The sequence below is a fragment of the Rhinoderma darwinii genome, chromosome 9 (assembly GCF_050947455.1).
Source record: "Rhinoderma darwinii isolate aRhiDar2 chromosome 9, aRhiDar2.hap1, whole genome shotgun sequence".
NCBI classification, from domain to species: Eukaryota; Metazoa; Chordata; class Amphibia; order Anura; family Rhinodermatidae; genus Rhinoderma; species Rhinoderma darwinii.
Window position 1 is genome coordinate 29,199,600 of NC_134695.1, and position 21,809 is coordinate 29,221,408.

At 42.7% G+C, this 21,809-nt stretch overlaps 1 protein-coding gene across 1 annotated transcript in view; it reads left to right on the top strand.

The window, feature by feature from the left end:
• B4GALNT2 (beta-1,4-N-acetyl-galactosaminyltransferase 2 (SID blood group)) overlaps window positions 1-21,809 on the top strand; it is a 118,349-nt gene that overhangs the window by 56,511 nt on the left and 40,029 nt on the right. The window contains exons 5-6 of the mRNA XM_075836742.1: window positions 324-501; window positions 2,058-2,144. Coding sequence (XP_075692857.1) covers window positions 324-501; window positions 2,058-2,144 — 265 coding nt within the window. The remainder of the gene's footprint in view (window positions 1-323; window positions 502-2,057; window positions 2,145-21,809) is intronic.

A 21,809-nucleotide genomic window follows, 5' to 3' on the forward strand; every position in this document is an offset into this window, starting at 1 on the left:
AAAAGGCATGGTGAATTCAAGAGCTCAACATTTGTTCAACTATCACTATATTCTGTCGTTGGACCACATGTATAACATTTTTGAAAAAGGCCCCAGTGTAGAGGTGAAACGTTACACATGCAGGTAAATAAATAGGAGTCCTGTGTTGTTTTTTGGGGGTATCGTGGATCAGGTCCAGGACACATTCCACAAATGCCATACACATTACTGGTTTCCATTTATTAAGTTTTTATTTTATGAAAACAAATATAAATAAGTGTCACTTAAATGAGTGTCACTTGTACTTATACAAAGTAATACGATAATAATTTTTTTCTTTTTAGGTTATACTCAAGGCATCACGTGGTACATTTAATACGTTTGCTGATGTTTCCAATGAAGTAAAAGGAAGAGGAAGTAATACTTTAATTATAGAATCGCCTTACCTCACAGTACTGAATCATATTCTACAGTATATAATATACACCAGCACAGAATTCCACATCTCCACTTTGGATATTGGTGAGTCTGTGTAATTCTAGGTTTTAATGTACATCTTCAGTTATACAAAAAGAAAAAATATTGTACTAAACTTACAGGACTTCCATAAATGTTTGATTCGTTCAGAAATACTGCCGCATTGACTGCCTGATTTCTATGCTTCGTGCCCGGGATAAAATTCAGAGTATGCGCTGTCTCTGGATGGAGTTAGGTGGGCTTAGTGTACACGCTACTACTTGGGTATCATACCCAATATGCTTATTTTAATATCTACAACATGGTGAAATCAGCCATGACTAAGGACGCGTGTAGCGTCTGAAACGCGTAGGCTCCATATACTACGGATATTTTTCCTCACACTATCAGGATTGCACACTTCCAAGCATAATCCTGGATTTTTCCTTTTTTAACTAACGAATTTTTTTCATTAAACTTGGAACTTCGTTCCATTTTATTTCACAAATCCACGCTGGATCCAAATCTCCTTTTCTCCATTGTTGTCTACTTATCGTGTGCCGACACGAGGATCCGTGCGAGATGATCTGAAACTATACATACAAGGTGAGCTGGAGGTCCCTCCCTCTATTTTTGTCAACATGGTGAAATAATTATGACACTCTGTAGTATATTTTCATGGAAGTACAAGAGGAAGACTCCATTATGGGAGTTGAGAGTAATATTGTCAAGTTGATGATCACATATAGAGATTTACCCATTGTCTGTAAAATATACCTATCCTTTGATTGTTCTTTAATAAATATGCAGAAGATGAATTGTAGAGTATGTTCATACAGAGTTTTCCTTCAGGAATTTTGAGGCAGATTTCTTTGCCGTGTTTTTTCCGGTATTGTTCACTGCGTTTTTTGGCCACGGCCATTGAGCGCCTTGGCAAAAATCGCTGCGAAAACTGAGGCGATATTGGCTGTTTTTAGGTGCAGTTTCCCACTTGGTTTCTGCATCAAAAACAGCGCCAAAAACTCTGTGTGATCTAACCCTAAGGGTCAGTGCTTTGTTTTTCCATGCTGCAATGCTAAATGTACTGCGTGGAGTGAAGTGTTCATCCCCCAGAGCCTCATGTTGACCTGTAATGTTGCTCTTGGTTACTACTACTGTTCACATCAATGCATTTTTCCTCCCTCTGAATAAAGCTGCCAATAAGCTTTTTGCTTGAAAATTGGAGCGCTGTTCTTCCTTCTTTTTGTGATAAAAATTTTATTGTGCATTAACAATAACTGTATTGTACGAATAAAAATTGTATTGTGTATTGACAGTCTTCACATACTTTATAAAATCACGGAGCAGAGATTTAGTTTGCTGCCATGACCCAGTATCTATACACCCCGGCCAATCAAAAATGCCTTGCTTCACCTCTCCCTGGCACCCAGCACTAGCGACACATGCCCTGTGAGCTTAAAATTGCTAACCATTGACTATATTGATTTGGAATACTAATAAATATTAAATAAATGGCTTGGTAAATATATGTGGACTATGAAGATCGAAAACTACTGTTCACAGCTGGGCTTTGATATGTTTTGGATGCAGTACTCTTTTTAACTATGTTGCTTCCTTTTTAGTTACATTTCAGATGGGAAAGTACAAGGCAAAATTCCCAGTGGAAATAAGACAGCCACCAATTCCATTTTTATTTGATTCTGGACCAGGTGCGTATACCTATACAAGATTAAAGGGGATTTCTACATTTAAAGAGGCTCTGTCACCAGATTATCAGTGCCCTATCTCCTACATAATCTGATCGGCGCTGTAATGTAGATAACAGCAGTGGTTTTTATTTTGAAAAACGATCATTTTTGAGCAAGTTATGAGCAATTTTAGATTTATGCTAATGACTTTCTTTTTTTTTTCAACTCTTTATTTGGCAAAGAAGACTTAACAAATCAGTAGACATTCCCACAAGTCGGGAGCATATATAGCTTCGCAGAGCTATGATAACATTCTTGGTAGGAAATATTGTGATAGAGATTAATACATAAACATATGTTGCAGGAATACCCAAAAAATTATCCATATGATGATATTGACATATCAATACATTAAAAGATATTTATGAGTACGGTGTTGGGGAAAAACACATAACCTCTTCCCAGTTTATTATGAAGTTGTAAAGGGAAGTGTCCATATATATGTGTATATATATATATATATGGTATGTATGTATACAGTGTATGTGTATGTATGTATATATACACATATATCTAATATATATGTGTGTGTATAGTACATATAATGTATCATGAGCCAGGGCTGTAACAACAACAGCCCTGGTCATGAATACGGTTGGAAGCAGAGCAGGACAATTAGCATTGCCCTGCTTTGTTAGGAAACCATGGAGACAAGGGATAGTTATCCCCTGTCTCCATTTCAAGTCTCCCGCGCGCACGGACTGTCTCGTACGGGCTCTCATGAGTCGGCTGGTGATACATTATCACCATGCCGACCCATGCTAGCCTGGGGCAAGCGCCACATTCCCCGCTGCGAGTGTACCGACAGGGTTAAATAGCCCTGCGTCGGTACGCTCAGAAGCCGAAGCCTAGCCGAAGCTAGCTGAAGACGATCAGCTGAGAGCTGCCTGCCTGCCTCACACACCACCGACGGCTCACCTCTCTCTAGCCTCCAAAGACCTGGGCTCCTGCTCCTGCCTCTGCTGCTCCACAAAGTCACGCTAACTATCAAGTGTAGCAGCAGCTACACTTAACCCTGTCTCTCCCTGTCTCCTCCTGCGGTAACCATTGCTTCCCTGAGTTAACCCCTTGATCTCCCTGAGTACTGTCCCAGAGTTCCCTGAGTTAACCCCTTGCTCTCCCTGAGTCCCTACTGTCCCAGAGTTAACTCTTGCTCTCCCTGAGTAAGTTAACCCCTTGCTCTCCCTAAGTTAACCCTTGCATCCCTGAGTCCCTGAGTTAACCCTTGCTGTCCCAGAGTCCCTGAGTTAACCCTTGCTGTCCCAGAGTCCCTGAGTTAACCCTTGCTGTCCCAGAGTCCCTGAGTTAACCCTTGCTGTCCCAGAGTCCCTGAGTTAACCCTTGCTGTCCCAGAGTCCCTGAATTAACCCTTACTGTCCCAGAGTCCCTGAATTAACCCTTGCTGTCCCAGAGTCCCTGAGTTAACCCTTGCTGTCCTACTGTCCCTGAGTTAACCCTTGCTGTCCCAGAGTCCCTGAGTTAACCCTTGCTGTCCCAGAGTCCCTGAGTTAACCCTTGCTGTCTGTTTTACACAGTAACCCATTCCCCTTGTTCCTCCTTATCCCGTATTAATCCTTAGTGTATAGGGAAAGTTATATTAGGAGGGAGTTGGATAGAGATAGAGAGCGTGTGAGAATCACAAGTAACTTATGTGTATTGTGTTGTAACGTAACTGTATTCTGTGTATGTTTAGGTAAGTGGGTGGCGGTATAATATTGTGATACCGTGTTTATACTGTACTGTGATTAGTTACTGTATTATACATATGAGAGTGATTACTGTATGTTAATAAATATTACCTTTATTTACTATACGGTCTTATTCCCTTGAGTAGCCGCTAAAGCAATTAGATCGACGTTAGTATAAGGAAAAGGTAGGGGAACTAGGCATAACCCTAGTGACCCTGATTATAAAGGCGGTAGTAATAGTGGGTGTCACTAACCAGTGAATCCCGTTATTACCCCACCCCCTTTAACAGAAGTCAAACTCAGTATATGTTTGTCTCTAGATGAAGTTGGAAGATCATTCCCGAGGTTGTAGAAGCTAGCAAGGAAGAACAAATAATAAAACTAAAACAGCCAAAACTTGGTGCAGCTATCCATAGTAAAGATTCTAGTTCTGTCATAGACAAATGAGTCCTAGAAGCTAACAAAAGTCTCTAAGCGATTTCTACAAGGACCAACCGATCCACTGGGCTTCACATTTTGGCAGTCTGTTTTCAAGAATACTAATTAATTTCTCAAATTGATGTATCTCTTTAATTTTACTCAGTGTCCTCAGAAATTTAATAGTTAGGGATTTCCAGCTAATTGCTACTGTCCATTTGGCTGCTGATAAAATATGCAAGATTAATTTACTATTTTGTTTGGATATATCAGGAATGTCTGCGTTCAGTAACGCCGACCCAAGGGGATAACTTGATTTGTAAATGTAATTTAGAATTAATTAGGCGCTCAATTATTTTCCAATGAGCCTGTACTACTGGACAGGACCACCAAATATGAGCCATCGTGCCCCTCTCTCCACAGTTTCTAAAACAAGTGACAGAACTACTTGGAAACAGTTTGGCTATTCTATCCGGAGTAAGGTACCACCTTGTTAAAATTTTATACGATGTTTCTTTAATGTTGTTAGATAGGGAGACTTTAGCCGTTCTATCATATATTTGTTGCCACGAGGTCGAATCAGGTAAAGCTCCCAGCTCCCTTTCCCAAGCTAACATATATGAAGTAGGACCATTGTATGTTGTACTTCTGAGTTGTGAGTACATGACTGAAATCAGCCCTTTTCCCCTTGGTGAGTCACGACAGTTTGCTTCATAAAAGGTTATACTGGAGTCATGTGGTAGAAAGGCAGAGCCCGAGAGAAGGTGGTGTATTTGTAGCTATCTAAAATGTTCCCGGAGTTGGATTTGAGAGTCCATGCTAATGACTTTCTTAATAGACAACTGGGCGTGTTCTTACTTTTGACCAACTGGACTTTGTGAAGAGAAGTGTATGACGCTGACCAATCGGTGACCAATCAGCGTCATACACTTCTCATTGTTCCAGCACAGCACAGTGTGATTGTGCAGTGAAAGAAGCCGGGCTGGAACAATTAGAAGTGTATGATGTTGATTAGTCACTGATTGGTCATTGTCATACACTTCTCTCCACAACGCCCAGTTGGTCAAAAGTAAAACATGCCCAGTTGTCTATTAAGAAACGAATTACCATAAATCGAAACTTGCTCATAACTAGCTAAAAAATTTTCAAAATAAAAACCACTGTTATCTACATTACAGCGCCAATCAGATTATGTAGGAGTTAGGTCACTTATAAACTGGTGACAGAGCCTCTTTAAGTCATGTTTTAGTATTAGCCATGTGTAGCCATTTTAATTTAAAAAAAATACTTTCTAACATGTATTAAATATACTGCTCCTTTTCTGATAGGTGATGTCCTCCCATTGCAGCTGCGGCCTGGCTGCCCTCTCCAGGCTTACAATGTACAGAGCACTGAACAGCTTCGTACATCGGCCACTAATAGTACTCAATCTGATGCATTATTTATACAGCACCATATCTAATGGCTAAAGCCGCCAAATGTATTAAAATGGCCACTTGTGACCAATACTAAAACTTAAAGGGGTTGTCCGAGATAAATTTTTATTCAAAAGTTAAACACACAATACACACATTAAATATTCCCTAATATACTTACCTGTGCAATCTTGCTTCTGTTCTCCGTTCTGGCAGCTCTTTTCTTCCGATCACCTGTCTTCTGACGTCACATTTTCTTCCTCCTCCACTGTCGTGTCGTGTCCCGATCACATGGTCTCGCCCCAGCGAGACCTCGGATGGGACACGACACGTCACTGGAGACGTGTCGTTTCTGCGGGTGCCCGCCCAGCCTATGCAGCTTTTTTTCACTGTGAGCGCGCCTATGCGTGTTCACAGTGAAAAAAGTGAAGAGGGACGGCACCTGCGGGAATGTCGGGTCTCCGGCTCTCAGTGACTGCCGGGGACCCGGAGGAGAACATAGAAGCAGCTTTCGCTGCTTCTGTCTTCTCCGATTTCTTCTTACACAGCGTTCAATGAACGCTGTGTATAGGAATAGAGACAGCAGCAGCGGCGCTGTCTCTATTCCTCCCGGTGATCATGTGACTGGTCACATGATCACCGGTTACCGTTAGTGGCAGACTGCTGCTGGGTCTAATCAGACCCAGCACAGCCCTATTAGTGACAATCGTCACTATGAGAGGGCTGATTTCCCCTGTAACTGGGGCTGCTGTGCAGCTCCAGTTACAGTGGAAAAGATGGTGTATAAAAATATAAAAAATAAATATAATGTTCCCCAAAGGTCTTTTTTGACCTTTGAGGGACAGACAATAATAATAAAAAAATAGTAAAGTACAAAAAAAAATTAAATAATAAATACACATAAAATACCCACCCCCAAAAAATACCGTTCCCCCTGTCAATCATTGTTGTAACGCTAGCGCTGACCCAATTACCCTAATATAGACATGTAATATATAGAAATTTATGGTAGACAATGACGATCACAAATAAAAGGTCTATTTTAGGGTAAAACTATGTTATTACCCCAAAAAAATAGCTGAAACGTAAAAAAGCTTATCTTTTTACTATTTTCAAACTTTATGAATGAAAATTCTAAAATGGCAAAAAAGGTGTGTATAAAAACGATAAAAAAATAAACCTGCATTGTCTACGGAAAAAACGGCGCAAAAATAACGTCGTTAGCCCAACAAATAAAAAAGTTATAGCCATTTAACTAACGTGCTAAAAATGGCTAAACGGTGCCCCGTCCTGAACTAGATAAGATCTTCTGGGGTCCTGTATCTAAGCCTACATTGTTAGGCTTAGATACAGGGTCTAACAAACAGTGTCACACATGGAGCCTGTATCTAAGCCTAACACAATGTAGGCTTGATGACATTCTTTTTATTCCTGTATAAGGGTATGTTCACACGGCCTATTTACGGACGTAATTCGGGCGTATTAACCCCCGAATTACGGCCGAAATTACGGCTTGAAATCGTTGGCAAACATCTGCCCATTGAAAGCAATTGGCAGACGTTTGTCTGTTCACACGAGGCGTATATTTACGCGTCGCTGTCAAAAGACGGCGCGTAAATAGACGCCCGCGCCAAAGAAGTGTCATGTCACTTCTTCAGACGTAAATGGAGCCGTTTTCTATGGACTACATGGAAAACCAGCTACAGTTACGTCCGTAATGGACGCGGCGTTCAAGCGCCTGCACATGCCGTTATGGCTGAAATGACAGGGCTGTTTTCTCCTGAAAACAGCCCCGTAATTTCGGCCGTTATGGACGCTGACGTGTGAACATACCCTAAGATTAGTGTTTTGGGGCCCTGTATCTAAGCCTAACATGTGGTATACTTAGATACATGGCCCATGTGTGACACTGTCTGCTTGGGTAATGTTACTAAGGCTACCTTGTGGTAGGCTTAGATACATGGTCTAACAGTATCACACATGAGCAGTGTATCTAAGCATCCCTCTTTTTTTTTTTTTTTTCTTAGTTAGGCCTCATGCACACGACCGTAAAAACTCCCGTTATTACGGGTCGTAATCACGACCCGTAATAACGGGCTCATAGACTTCTATTGGCGACGGGTGCCTTCCCGTTTTCTCACGGGAAGGTGCCCGTGCCGTTGAAAAAGATAGAACATGTCCTATTTCAGGCCGTAATAACGGCACGGACAGTCCATAGAAGTCTATGGAGCTCTCGTAATGACGGGTGGCTACATGTGTGCACCCGTCATTACGGCAGCGTTGCTAAGCGACGTCAGTAAATAGTCACTGTCCAGGGAGCTGAAAGAGTTAACTGATCGGCAGTAACTCTTTCAGCACCCTGGACAGTGACTACCGATCAGTATAAACCTGTAAAAAATAAAAATAAAAGACTTTCATACTTACCAACAACTTCCTGCTTCCTCCAGTCCGGTCTCCCGCCCGTTGCCTTGGTGACGCGTCCCTCTCGACATCCTGGATGACGTTTCAGGCCATGTGACCGCTGCAGCCAATCACAGGTCAATCACAGGCTGCAGCGGTCACATGGACTGCCGCGTCATCCAGGGATGTCGGGCTGGATGTGAAGAGAGGGACGCGTCACCAAGACAACGGCCGGGTAAGTATGAATTTCTTTAACTTTTATTACAGAAAAGGCTGTCCCTTCTCTCTATCCTGCACTGATAGAGAGAAGGGGCTGCCGATTAGTGCAGCGCTATTTTGCCGCCAAAAACGTGCCCGTAAATACGGGTGGAATACGGGTGACACCGGACCCATATTTACGGGCACGGGTTCGTAAATACTGGTGCAAAACGGGTGGAATACGTGTGACACCGGACCCGTATTTACGCCAGTATTTACGGGTGGGAAAAAATACGGTCGTGTGCATGAGGCCTTATTATGTGTTTTTTACAGGTTGGGTCCTTGCTACTACATCAAGTTCAAGGACTACTTCAATGACACCTTTGTTATTTTTAATAAAATCGTTAACCAGTGTTGTGTGTGTTATTTTATTACAATATTTTTTCTATGTCCTTCTCATTTATTTAAAAATGTATTATTAGTTCATTATTAATGGCCACTGTCTAACAGCGTCCATTAGTAAGGCTTCATGCACGCTAGCGTGTGTATTTTCCGCGCGTGAAAAACTTGCGTCAATCCCATCCGTGTGTTTGCGTCAGGGCGGATTAACACGAACGTGCTATACGTCCGTGCAACCCGCGTGGTATTCACGCGGGTCGCACAGACCTATGCAAGTCTAAGGGGCAGTGCAGACAGTCCGTGAATTTTACGCAGCGTGAGTCCGCTGCGTAAACTCGCGACATGTTCTATATTTCTGCGTTTTTCGAGCATCACGCACCCATTGAAGTCAATAGGTGCGTGAAAATCAGGCGCATCCCATGGAAGCACTTCCGTGGGACGAGCGTGATTCGCGCAACAGCAGTAAAATAATGAATGTAAACAGAAAAGCACCACGTGCTACAAACATCCAGAGTGTCATAATGATGGCGGCTGCGCGAAAACCGCAGCCGCGCATCCGTATGAACATGACACGGAGCTGTCAAGTGCATTTTGCGCACGCAAAACGTCACCGTATTTGTGTGCGCAAAACGCACACGCTCGTTTAAATCCGCCCTTATGCATCAGTGTGCTTTTCGATTGTCATGTGTTATTCACGCACTCACAAAGCAAGCCCATTTTCTTCTTTTTTACAACAAATTGCTGTGTAAATCATGCACCAAACACGTGTGTGCTTTTTGTGGTTTTCACGCATGCATTGACTTCAATGTGAGTGTAGGTGCATGATAACGCACCAATAGAGGACATGCAGTATGTTTCACGCAGCGGACTCTCGCTGCGTGAAAAGTCACACATGTGTCAACGGCCCCATTGAAATAAATGGGTTGCGTGTGTTGTGCGTTTTTTCAAAGCACAGCACACAGACTTGATTCACGCTAGTGTAAATCGCGCATAAGGCCCCATTCACACCACGTCGAAACCACGCACAGCACACGCGACCCATTTATTTCAATGGGGCCGTGTTCACGCAGCGAGAGTCCGCTGCGTGAAACATACTGCATGTCCTCTATTGGTGCGTTATCATGCACCTACACTCAAGTAGATGCATGCGTGAAAACCATGCACCAAACAAGCGTGTTTGGTGCATGATTTATGCTGCAATTTGTTGTAACAAGCATTAAAATCGAGCATTAAAACTGCCTTGCGGGAAAAAGAAGCAACATGCTCCATCTTCGGGCGTTTACGCCTCTGACCTCCCATTGACTTCAATGGAAGGCAGAGAAAGCGTATTTCGCGTTGTTTTATGCCTGCGGCGCTCAATTGCCGCGGGCGAAAAACGCCATGGAAAACGACGCAAAAAACGCAGCAAAAAAAGCCACAAACAACGCCGCAAAAAACAGACGCAAAAAAAAACGCCGAAAAGGCTACGATAAATGCCGCGAAAAACATCACAAATAAAGCCGCGAAAAAAGCCCCAAACTAAGAGGCAAAGAACGCCACGAAAAACGACAGGGAAAACGACACAAAAGACGCAATGAAAAACGCAGAAAAAAAACCCAAAAAAAAGACGCAAAAAAGGCTACGATAAACGCCACGGAAAAAGCTGCGAAAAACATCGCGGAAAAAGACGCGAGAAACGCCGCAAACAGGCAAAGAACGAAGCGAAAATCAACTGGGAAAACGCCACGAAAGACGCAACGAAAAACGTAGCAAAAATAGGCGCAAACAACGACGCAAAAAAAGAAATAAACGACGTGAAAAAGGCTACGATAAACGCAATGGAAAACACAGCAAAAAACATCGCAAAAAAAGACGCAAACAAACAAGCAAAAAACGCCAAGATAAACGAAGCGAAAAACGCCCCGAACAAAGCGGCAAACAAATACGCAAACAGCGCACAAAAAACGCCGGGAAAAACGATGCAAAAATCAACGTGCAGGGAGAGGTAAATCTGCCGCAAACTTCAAGACGGAATTTTGAGGCAGATATTCCTCTTGCAAAAAAACTCTGTGTGAACATGGCCTTAGTGGAGAGAGACATGAGATAGAAGAGGGTGGACGAGGGTGAGGGTGGACGAGGGTTGGGGTAGACACGAAGAGGTTTATAGACCTGAAAAGAGAAAGAAAACATAAATGTGAAAAACATAATGGGGGAGAACGGTCACCATCCTTCAAGAATGTCAGCAAGGAGACAAGTCCAGTGAAGGAGGTCAGCGGGGAGGAGCAAGGACAGCTCACATGAACTCTTGGAAGGTACGTGCACGCTCATTGCAGCCTGCAATGAGCGTGCACGGGAAAAAGTTTCATAACAAGGAAAGATCAACAAACCAGAGCTGAACTGCATGTAAACAAACTGTGCTGAATTCAAAGAAGAAATGTGCGAAGTAGAATTTTTTTTAAAAATAATGCTTTATTTAGGTTGTCTGTATAAGGGGTAATGTATGACACAGTTTTTGAAAAAATGTTGGTATCTCGGACAACCCCTTTAAAGAGGTTATCTGGGGGCCAAAAATGACATTGCATTAACCCCTTCCCGACATTTGACGTACATGTACGTCATGGAAAGTACTGACTTCCCGCATCTTGCCGTACATGTACGTCAAACGTTTGGCACCGGCTCAGAAGCTGAGCCGGTCCCATCATCACCGGATCTCAGCTGTATCTTACAGCTGACATCCGACTGTAACGGCGGGGACCGAAATTAGCTTCGATCCCCGCCATTAACCCCTTAAGTGCAGCGCTCAAACGCGATCGCTGCACTTAAGGTGTTTGCAGCTCATCGGAACCCCAGTAATGAAATTGCCGGGGTTCCGGTGGCTGCAATGGCAACCGGAGGCCTAATACTGGCCTCCCGGTCTGCCTAGCACCGAAGCCGGTCAAGATCCGCCCGGCGGCGGAGCCTGATCGGCTTCCGTAGCTGCCGGCAAGATGGCGCCGGGTCAGGAGCTGATCCGGCGTCATCAGCGGTGGAAGTCAGCTGTACTGTACAGCTGACATCCACCTGTAACGGCAGGAACCGGAGCTAGCTCCGATCCCTGCCATTAACCCCTTCGATGCAGCAATCGAAAGCGATTGCTGCATCGTAGCGGTTACAAGCAGATCGCCAGCCCTGACAGGCAATCGGGACTGGCGACTGCTGTTATGGCAACAGGAGACACAATGGTCTCCTGCTCTGCCATTATGGAAGCCGATTTAGGCCCCTCCGGGAGGCGAAGCCTAAACGGCTTGCTGTCAGTGAATGACTGACAGATCTAATACATTGCACTACATAGGTAGTGCAATGTATTAGAAAAAAAAAAATCTGACCATTGGACCTTCAAGTCCCCTAGTGGGACTTGAGAAAAAGTGTAAAAAAAGTATAAAAAAGTGTAAAAAAAAGTGCAAAAAATAAAAGTTTGAAAACAATAAAAGTTTCAAGTAATCAAATAACACACAATCCCCCTTTTACTCTTATCAAGTCCTTTATTATTGAAAAATAATAATAAACCATATGTATTTGGTATCGCCACGACCGTAACGACCGGAGGTATCAAAATATTATATTATTTATTGCACGCGGTGAACAGCGTAAAAAAAACCCGTAAAAAACGTTACCAGAGTTTCTGTTTTTTAGTCACTTTGCCCTACAAATATTACAATAAAAAGTGATCAAAAAGTCGCACGTATCCAAAAATGGTACCTATAAAAACTATAGCTCGTCCCGCAAAAAACAAGCCCTCATACAACTCCGTCGACAAAAAAATTAAAACGTTATGGTTCTCACAACTTGGCGACAGAAAAAATACATTCTTTTTACAAAAGTAATTTTATTGTGCAAAAAGTTGTAAAACATAAAAAAGTTCTATAAATGAGGTATCGCCGGAATCGTACTGACCCGCAGAATAAAGGTAACATGTAGTTTATAATGCGTGGTGAACTCTGTATAAAAAAAAACCAAAAAAAGCTGTGCCAGAATTGCGTTTTTTGGTTTACCTGGCATCCCAAAAAATAGGATAAAAGGTGATCAAAAAGTCACATGTACCCCAAAATGGTACCAATAATAACTACAGCTCGTCCCGCAACAAACCAGCCCTCATACCGCTACGTCTATGAAAAATAAAATTAGTTATGGCTCCAATAAGTCAGGAAATAAAAAAATATGCAGTTGTGCCCGAGGAGAACATTTCTTCTGTTTCAAGAGGCGATTTATCAAGGACCTAAAATTAGGGAACCAGGAAGGGAGGGCCCAATCATATCCGATGGAAGCGACGGTGCCCGTATTATACCAGGATAATACTTTCCCAGCAAAATTCCCCAAACTACAAAGGCGCGGAGTGTGGACCAAAAGGGGGATAAGAAATGACACCATTTATCAGTGCGACACCGGCCTGTGCAGAAAGGATTGCTTCACAGCGTAACACACATCTATGGATTATTTTTATTTTTTTATACCACCTGACTATGCCCCTTATATACTCCGCCCCGCTTACATGTACCCCCACATTATAAAACACCAGCAATACTCAAACAAATATAGTACCAAGCAAAATCCGCTCTCCAAAAGCCAAATGGTGCTCCCTCGGCCCTGAACCCTACAGCGTGCCCAAACAGCAGTTTCCTTCAACATATATGGCACCGTCATACCCGTGAGAACCCTTTTAACAATTTTTGTGGTGTGTGTCTCCAGCGTCATAAGCTGGGCATGACATATTTGCCACTGAATGGCATATCTAGGGAAAAATATAAATTTTTAATTTGCACCATCCGCAGCGCATTCATTTATGGAAAAGACCTGTGGGGTGAAAATGCTCACTACACCCCTTAATAAATGCCTTGAGGGGTGCAGTTCCATAATGGGGTCACTTATCAGGGGTTTCTTTTTATTATTTCACATCTGAGCCTCTGCAGTTGTGAACCAATACTTTGTAAATCGCCAAATTAGGCCTCCACTCCGCATGGTACTCTTCACTTCTGAGCCCTGTCATATGTCCAGACAAAAGATTAGGGCCACATGTAGGGTGTTTCTAAAACCGGGAAACACCGCATAATAATTAGAGAGCTGTCTTGTTATGGTGGCACAAGCCGGGCACCACATATTGGCATATCTATGGAAAAAAATCCCATTTTCACTCTGCAACATTGAGCGCACACTAATTTCTACAAAACACCTGCAGGGTTAAAATGCTTACTACACCCCTTGGTAAATGCATTGAGGGGTGTAGTTTACAAAATGGGGTCACTTCTGGGGGGTTTCCACTGTTTTGGGCCCACAGGTGCCCAGAAACCAATCCAGCAACATCTGCACTCCAAATGGCGGTCCTTCCCTTCTGAGCCCTGCCGTTTGCCCAAACAGCAGTTTATGACCACATATGGGGTATTGCCGTACTCGGGAGAAATAGCTTTACAAATGTTGGGTTCTTTTTTTCCTTTATTTGTTGAGAAAATGAAAAAATTTGCGCTAAAGCTACGTCTTATTGAAGAAAAAGGACTGTTTTTATTTTCACTGCCTAATTCTAATAAATTCTATGAAACATCTGTGGGGTCAAAATGCTCACTACACCCCTAGATGCATTCTTCAAGAGGTGTAGTTTCCTAAATGGAGTCCCTTTTTGGGCGTTTTCATTGTTTTGTCCCCTCAGGGGCTTTGCAAATGTGACCTGGCCTCCGCAAATCATTCCTGCTAAATGTGATCTCAAAAAGTCAAATAGTGCTCTTTCCCTTCTAAGCCCTGCCGTGTGTCCAAACAGCCGTTTATTACCACATGTGGGGTATTGTTTTACTCGGGAGAAATTGCTTTACAAATTTTGTGGTGCTTTTTCTCCTTTAGTCCTTCTGGAAATGAGAAAAAATTAGCTAAACCTACATTTTCTTTGAAAAAATGTAGATTATTATTTTCAGGGCCTACTTCCAATAATTTCTGCAAAAAAACTGTGGTGTCAAATCGCTCACTATACCCCTAGATAATTTCCTCAATGGGTGTTGTTTCCAAAATGGGGTCACTTGTGGGGGGTTTCCACTGTTTTGTCCCCTCAGGGGCTTTGTAAATGTAACATGGCCTCCGCAAACCATTCCTGCTAAATTTGAGTTCCAAAAGCCAAATGGCGCTCTTTCCCTTCTCAGCCTCGCCGTGTGTCCAAACAGCCGTTTATTACCACATGTGGGGTACTGTTTTACTCGGGAGAAATTTCTTTACAAATTTTATGGTGATTTTTCTCCTTTAGTCCTTGTGGAAATGAAAAAAAATTAGCTAAACCTACATTTTATTTGAAAAAATGTAGATTTTCATTTTCACAGCCTACTTGCAAAAATTTCTGCAAAAAACCTGTGGGGTCAAAATGCTCACTATACCCCTAGATAATTTCCTCAAGGGGTATAGTTTCCAAAATGGGGTCACTTGTTTGGGGTTTTCACTGTTTTGTCCCCTCAGGGGCTTTGTAAATGTGACATGGCCTCCGCAAACCATTCCTGCTAAATGTGAACTCCAAAAGCCAAATGGCGCTCTTTCCCTTCTCAGCCACGCCGTGTCTCCAAACAACCGTTTATTACCACATGTGAGGTATTGTTTTACTCGGGAGAAATTGCTTTACAAATTTTGCGGTGATTTTTCTCCTTTAGTCCTTGTGGAAATGAGAAAAAAAATCGCTAAACCTACATTTTCTTTGAAGAAATGTTGATTTTAATTTTCACGGCCTACTTCCAATAATTTCTGTAAAAAACCTGTGCGGTGAAAATGCTCACTACACCCCTAGATAATTTCCTTGAGGTGTCTAGTTTCCCAGATGGGGTCACTTTTGGGGGATTTTGACTGTTTTGGCACCGCAAGAGCCCTTCAAACCTGACATGGTGCCTAAAATATATTCTAACAAAAATAAGGCCCCAAAATCCACTAGGTGCTCCTTTGCTTCTGAGGCCGGTGTTTCAGTCCAGTAGCACGCTACGGCCACATGTGGGATATTTCCTAAAACTGCAAAAACTGGGCAACAAATATTGAGTTGCATTTCTCTGGTAAAACCTTCTGTGTTATAAAAAAAATTGTATTAAAAATGTATTTCTGCAGAAAAATATGAAATTTGTAAATTTCACCTCTACTTTGCTTTAATTCCTGTGAAATGTTTAAAGGGTTAAGACATTTTCTAAATGCTGTTTTGAATACTTTGAGGGGTGAAGTTTTTAAAATGGGGTGACTTTTTTGGGGTTTCTAATATATAAGGCCCTCAAAACCACTTCACAACTGAACTGGCCCCTGTAAAAATAGCCTTTTGAAATTTTCTTGAAAATGTGAGAAATTGCTGCTAAAGTTCTAAGCCTTGTGAGGTCATAGAAAAATAAAAGGATGTTCAAAAAACGATGCCAATCTAAAGTAGACATATGGGGGATGTTAATTAGCAACAATTTTGTGTATTATAACTGCCTGTCTTACAAGCAGATACATTTAAATTGAGAAAAATGCAAATTTTTGCAATTTTTCGCTTAATTTTGGTGTTTTTCACAATTAAATACTGAACATATCGAGCAAATTTTGCCAGTAACATAAAGTCCAATGTGTCACGAGAAAACAATCTCAGAATCGCTTGGATAGGTGAAAGCATTCCGGAGTTATTACCACATAAAGTGACACATGTCAGATTTGAAAAATGAGGCTCTGTCAGGAAGGTCAAAAGTGGCTAAAGAGGGAAGGGGTTAATGTTTTTATGTAAAAAGATGTCACTTACTAATATACTTTAATTTAAAATTTGGTAATAAATTGTTCCATTCAAACCCGGTGAATTGTTCCTGGAAGTCCTGTAGCTTTTCTAATATTGATGACGTGCCGACACGCCCCCTCGTGACTGAGGGTTTGCTTCCTGTGCTGTTCGTGTCAGCGTGTTATTAATGGCATGACCGCAAGGAGGTTTCACATAGCCTATTGCTGGAGTCCCCAAACAGAGCACCAGCTAGCGCGTTGTTCGGGACACAATCACTGCTCCCCACATTTGGTGAGTGACTTCAAGGGTTTCCTATAGCTGGAGTTCCCGAGCAGAGCATCAGCTGATGCTCTGCCTGGTGACTCCAGTACTGCTGCCGACGTCACTGTCCATATATGGACAGTAACTTCAGTACTGCTGCCGATGTTACTGCTCATAAATGGACAGTGACAGTGATGTTGGCAGCTGGCAGCTGATGCTATGCTTGGGAACTCCAGCTATAGGAAATCCCTGAAGTCACTGACCAAATGTCGGGAGCAGTGCTGGAGTCCCAAGCAGAGCACTAGTTGATGCACTGCTCGGGGGATTCCATCAATAGGCAATGTGACCGCCACTTGCGGACATTCCATCTATAACACGCCGACATGAACAGCACAGGAAACAAGCCCTCAGTCACGTGGGTCCATGTCGGCACGTCAGCAATACTAGAAAAGCTACAGGACTTCCGGGAACAATTGACCGGGTTTGAACGGCCCCATTTAGTACCGAATTTTAAATTAAAGTACATTTAGTATGTGACTTCTTTTACATAAAAAATATTAATGCAATGCAATTTTTAGTCCCCGGATAACCCCTTTAATCTTACAAACTCTTTTAGAGTTGTAAATTTGTAACATCTGAAATAGTGTGAGTTAGTTACAATGTACGGTATCTTACACATGCATGTTACAAAAAAGTCCCATAATGGATTTGTGCTGTCATTCAGGGTTAAAACTGTGTGAAGTTCCTTCTATTCTATTATTATTTAACTATATTCTGTTATTTTTTATCTCAACCTTAGGCCTTAAATGGAAGGTGTCATGAAATTTTTTTTTCTCTTTATCACATTGCTTTTAGTATGATATTAAAATACATTTTATTTATTTGTGTTCTTGTGTTCTACTTTTTACTTTTTTCTTACTTTTACTTCTCTATGGGGGCTGCCATTTTTTTTTCATCCCTGTATGTGTCGATTAACGATGGAATACGGCACATACAACCCCATAGAGAATGCGGACGGGAGCCGTTCCATTCTCTGCCGCGTACGCCGTCTGTGTGGGAACGGCGCATGCGCCGCTCTCACAGACACCAAAACTAAGCTTGTTTGCAGAGCGAAATCCGGCGCCATTTTCATGTGGACCGGAAGTCGCTGCTGGACAGTAAGATTACGACTTCCAGCTGCGGCTTCCGGCCATATGTTCAAGGAAGGCGCAAGGCATAGGAGCGGAGGCGGCAGCGGCGGCAGGAGCAGGTAATTTATGTTCGTGTATGTGATGGTACAGTTTTGGAATACATGCAAGTTTTTAATCAGTTTTTATTCAATTTGATTCTAGCATTTTTAATCTGTTTTACGGTGCTCACCACGTGTGTTAAATATTGTTATATTGTAATAGTTATGACTTTTATGGACTCAGCAAAACCAATTATGTTTATTTTTTTACAATACTTTAGGAGGGAAATGGGAAAAGGTTTTTTTTTTTTACTTTTAATACTTTTAATATTTTTTCTACAAAGAAAAAAAAAAACTTTCTTTAACTTATTTTTTACTAGTCCTCCCAGGGAACTTGAACCAGTGATCGTTTCACTTATTTACTTTTAAAAAAAATCACAGAAAAAGGCCATATTTACTGATATAAGCTTCAAGTTTACTGGTTCAAGCACCAGTTCCCAGTAGGATGCAGACAAGCCACAATGCTACATGGAGGGCGATTCCACAGGTGCAAAATACTTATGAACATCCACTCTCACACCTACTTTTCATGATTCTGTGATTTAAGCAAATATGTCCTTTTTCTGTGATGTGTTTACGTGTAGGGACTCCCAAGATGATGAAGACCCTTTACGCGGTTTGCAAGCTTGCATATTTTTGCCAAAATATCAAGTAATACCTCATGTTTATCATGTATATTTTTTCAGGATGCAGTCAGGCCTTTTTGATGGGGGAAAATGTACTTAATACTAAGTGTGGTGCACCTAGAAAGTGCTGAGAAGCCTGCCTAATCTAATAGTATGGGCGTGATCAATAGGCTGGAAGTCGGCATGGTGCACTACACGTGACTGTGTCACTGACACCCTTATATAAGCCCTCTCTGTGTGCAATGATAATACTAAGCAGCCACCTCCTCATTAATAGTAAGGGTATGTTCACACGGCCTATTTACGGACGTAATTCGGGCGTTTTTGCCCCGAATTACGTCTGAAAATAGCGCCTCAATAGCGCTGACAAACATCTGCCCATTGAAAGCAATGGGCAGACGTTTGTCTGTTCACACGAGGCGTATATTTACGCGCCGCTGTCAAATGACGGCGCGTAAATAGACGCCCGCGTAGAAGAAGTGACCTGTCACTTCTTTGGCCGTAATTGGAGCCGCTATTCATTGACTCCAATGAATAGCAGCGCTAATTACGGCAGTAATTGATGCGGCGTTCAAGCGCCTGCACATGCCGGTACGGCTGAAATTACGGGGATGTTTTCAGGCTGAAACATCCCCGTAATTTCAGCCGTTACGGACCCCCGCCGTGTGAACATACCCTAAGTGTGAGACTTGCTGTTCATCAGTAATTTGCACCAGTGCAACCTCCCGCCATGTAACATTGTGGCTTGTCTCTATCCTGCTTGGAACTGGTGCTTGAACCTTGTATTAGTAAGTATGGACTTTTTCTGTAATTTTTTTTTCTGCAACACAGCAGGTGTTAAACCTTTCCTGAATTTTCACATGCATGTGATGTTAACCCCTTCCCGCAAAATCACGTACAGTTACGTCATGGGAGATGGACTGTTCCCGCATCTTGACGTAACTGTACGTCATGGAGATGAAGCTGAGCCAGCGACATCATCGCCGGGTGACAGCTGTATGTTACAGCTGGCACCCTGAGGTATCGGCCAGGACCGGAGCTAGCCTCCGATCCGACCGATTAACCCCTCACATGCTGCGTTGAATAGCGATCGCAGCATGTGAGGAGTTTATAGCCACCGGCGCCCCAGCAACATGATCGCTGGGTTGCCGGTGGCTGCAAAGGCGATCGGAGGGCTAATGCTTACCTCCCGGTCCGCCAGCAACGGAATCCTCCTATGCCCCGTCGTCGGCGGGGCCCAGGAGGCTTCCGGTACCATCGGCAAGATGGCGCCGGCTCAGCTTCCGGCTCAGAAGCTGAGCCGGCGTCATCAGCAGTGGGTGTCCGCTGTATGTTACAGCGGACACCCCGATCTATCGCCAGGAACCGGAGCTAGCTCCGATTCCTGGCATTAACCCCTTCGATGCAGCGATCCATTGTGATCGCTGCATCCTAGAGGTTTGTAGCAAATCGGCAGCCTTGCCACGCGATGGCAAGGCTGGCGACTGCTACCATGGCAACAGGAGCCCTAACACTGGACTCCTGTCTTCCATTACGTAAGCTGATTAGGCCCCGCCCAGAGGCGGAGCCTGATCGGCTTGCTGTCAGTGAACAACTGACAGTTCTAATACATTGCACTACATAGGTAGTGCAATGTATTAGAACATCAAACAAACTGTTGGACCTTCAAGTACCCTAGTGGGACTAAAGAAAAGTGTCAAAAAAAGTGTCAAAAAAGTAAAAATAAAAGTAGTAAAAAATACAATAAAAGTTTCAAATAATAACACAAAACACAATCGCCCTTTTTCCCTTATCAAGTCATTTATTATTGAAAAAAATTATAAAGCCATACATATTTGGTATCGCTGCGACCGTAACGACCTGAACTATAAAAATATTATGTTATTTATTCCGCACAGTGAACGCCGTAAAAAAAACTAAAAAATACTGACATAATTGCTATTTTTTGGTCACTTTGTCTTCCAAAAATTGAAATAAAAAGTGATCAAAAAGTCGCATGTACCTAAAAATGGTACCTATAAAAACTATAACTCGTCTCGCTAAAAACAAGCCCTCATACAGCTCCGCCGACGAAAAATGTAAAACCGTTATGGCTCTCACAACTTGGCGACAGAAAAAATCCATTCTCTTTACAAAAGTTATTTTATTGTGCAAAAAGTTGTAAAACATAAAAAGTGCTATAAATTAGGTATCACCGGAATCGGACTGACCCGCAGAATAAAGGTAACATGAAATTTATAACAAGTGGTGAACGCTGTATAAAAAGAACTAAAAAAATATGCCAGAATTGCTGTTTTTTGGTCACCTTGCCTCCCAAAAAAAAAAGGATAACAAGTGATCAAAAAGTCGCGTGTACCCCAAAATGGTACCAATAAAAACTACAGCTCGTCCCGCAAAAAAAACCAGCCCTCATACCACTACGTCTATGAAAAAATAAAATTAGTCAAGGCACCAATAAGCCAGGAAATAAAAATATGCAGTTGTGCAGCCCGAGGGGAACATTTCTTCTGTTTCAAGTGTCGAATTATCAAGGCCCCTAAAATTAGGGATCCAGGAAGGGGAGGGCCCAAACATATCTGCTGGAAGCGAGGGTGCCCGTATTATACCAGGACAACACTTCCCAGCAAAATTCCCCAAACTGCAAAGGTGCCGAGTGTGGACCAAAAGGGGGATAAGTAAAGACCATTTATTAGTGCGACAACGGCCTGTGCAGAAAGGATTGTGTCACAGCGTAACACACATCTATGGATTATTTTATTGTTTTTTTTTACCCCACTATACCACCTGACTATGCCCCTTATATACTCCGCCCGCCTTACATGTACCCCCACATTATAAACGGAAACACCAGTAAGACTCCAAACAAAACTACTACAAGCAAAATCCACGCTCCAAAAGCCAAATGGCTCTACCTCCCTTCTGAACCCTACAGTGTGCCCAAACAGCAGTTTACTTCCACATATATGGCATCGCCATACCTGGGAGAACCCTTTTAATAATTTTTGGGGTGTGTGTCTCCAGTGGCACAAGCTGGGCGCCACATATTGGCATATCTATTGAAAAACCATTTTCACTCTGCAACATCACGTGCACACCAATTTCTGCCAATCACCTGTGGGGTTAATATGCTCACTACACCCCTAGGTGAATACCTTGAGGGGTGTAGTTTCCAAAATGGGGTCACTTCTGGGGGGGATCCACTGTTTTGGTCCCACAGGGACTTTGCAAATGTGACATAGCGCCCAGAAACCAATCCAGCAAAATCTGTACTCCAAAAGCCAAATGGCGCTCC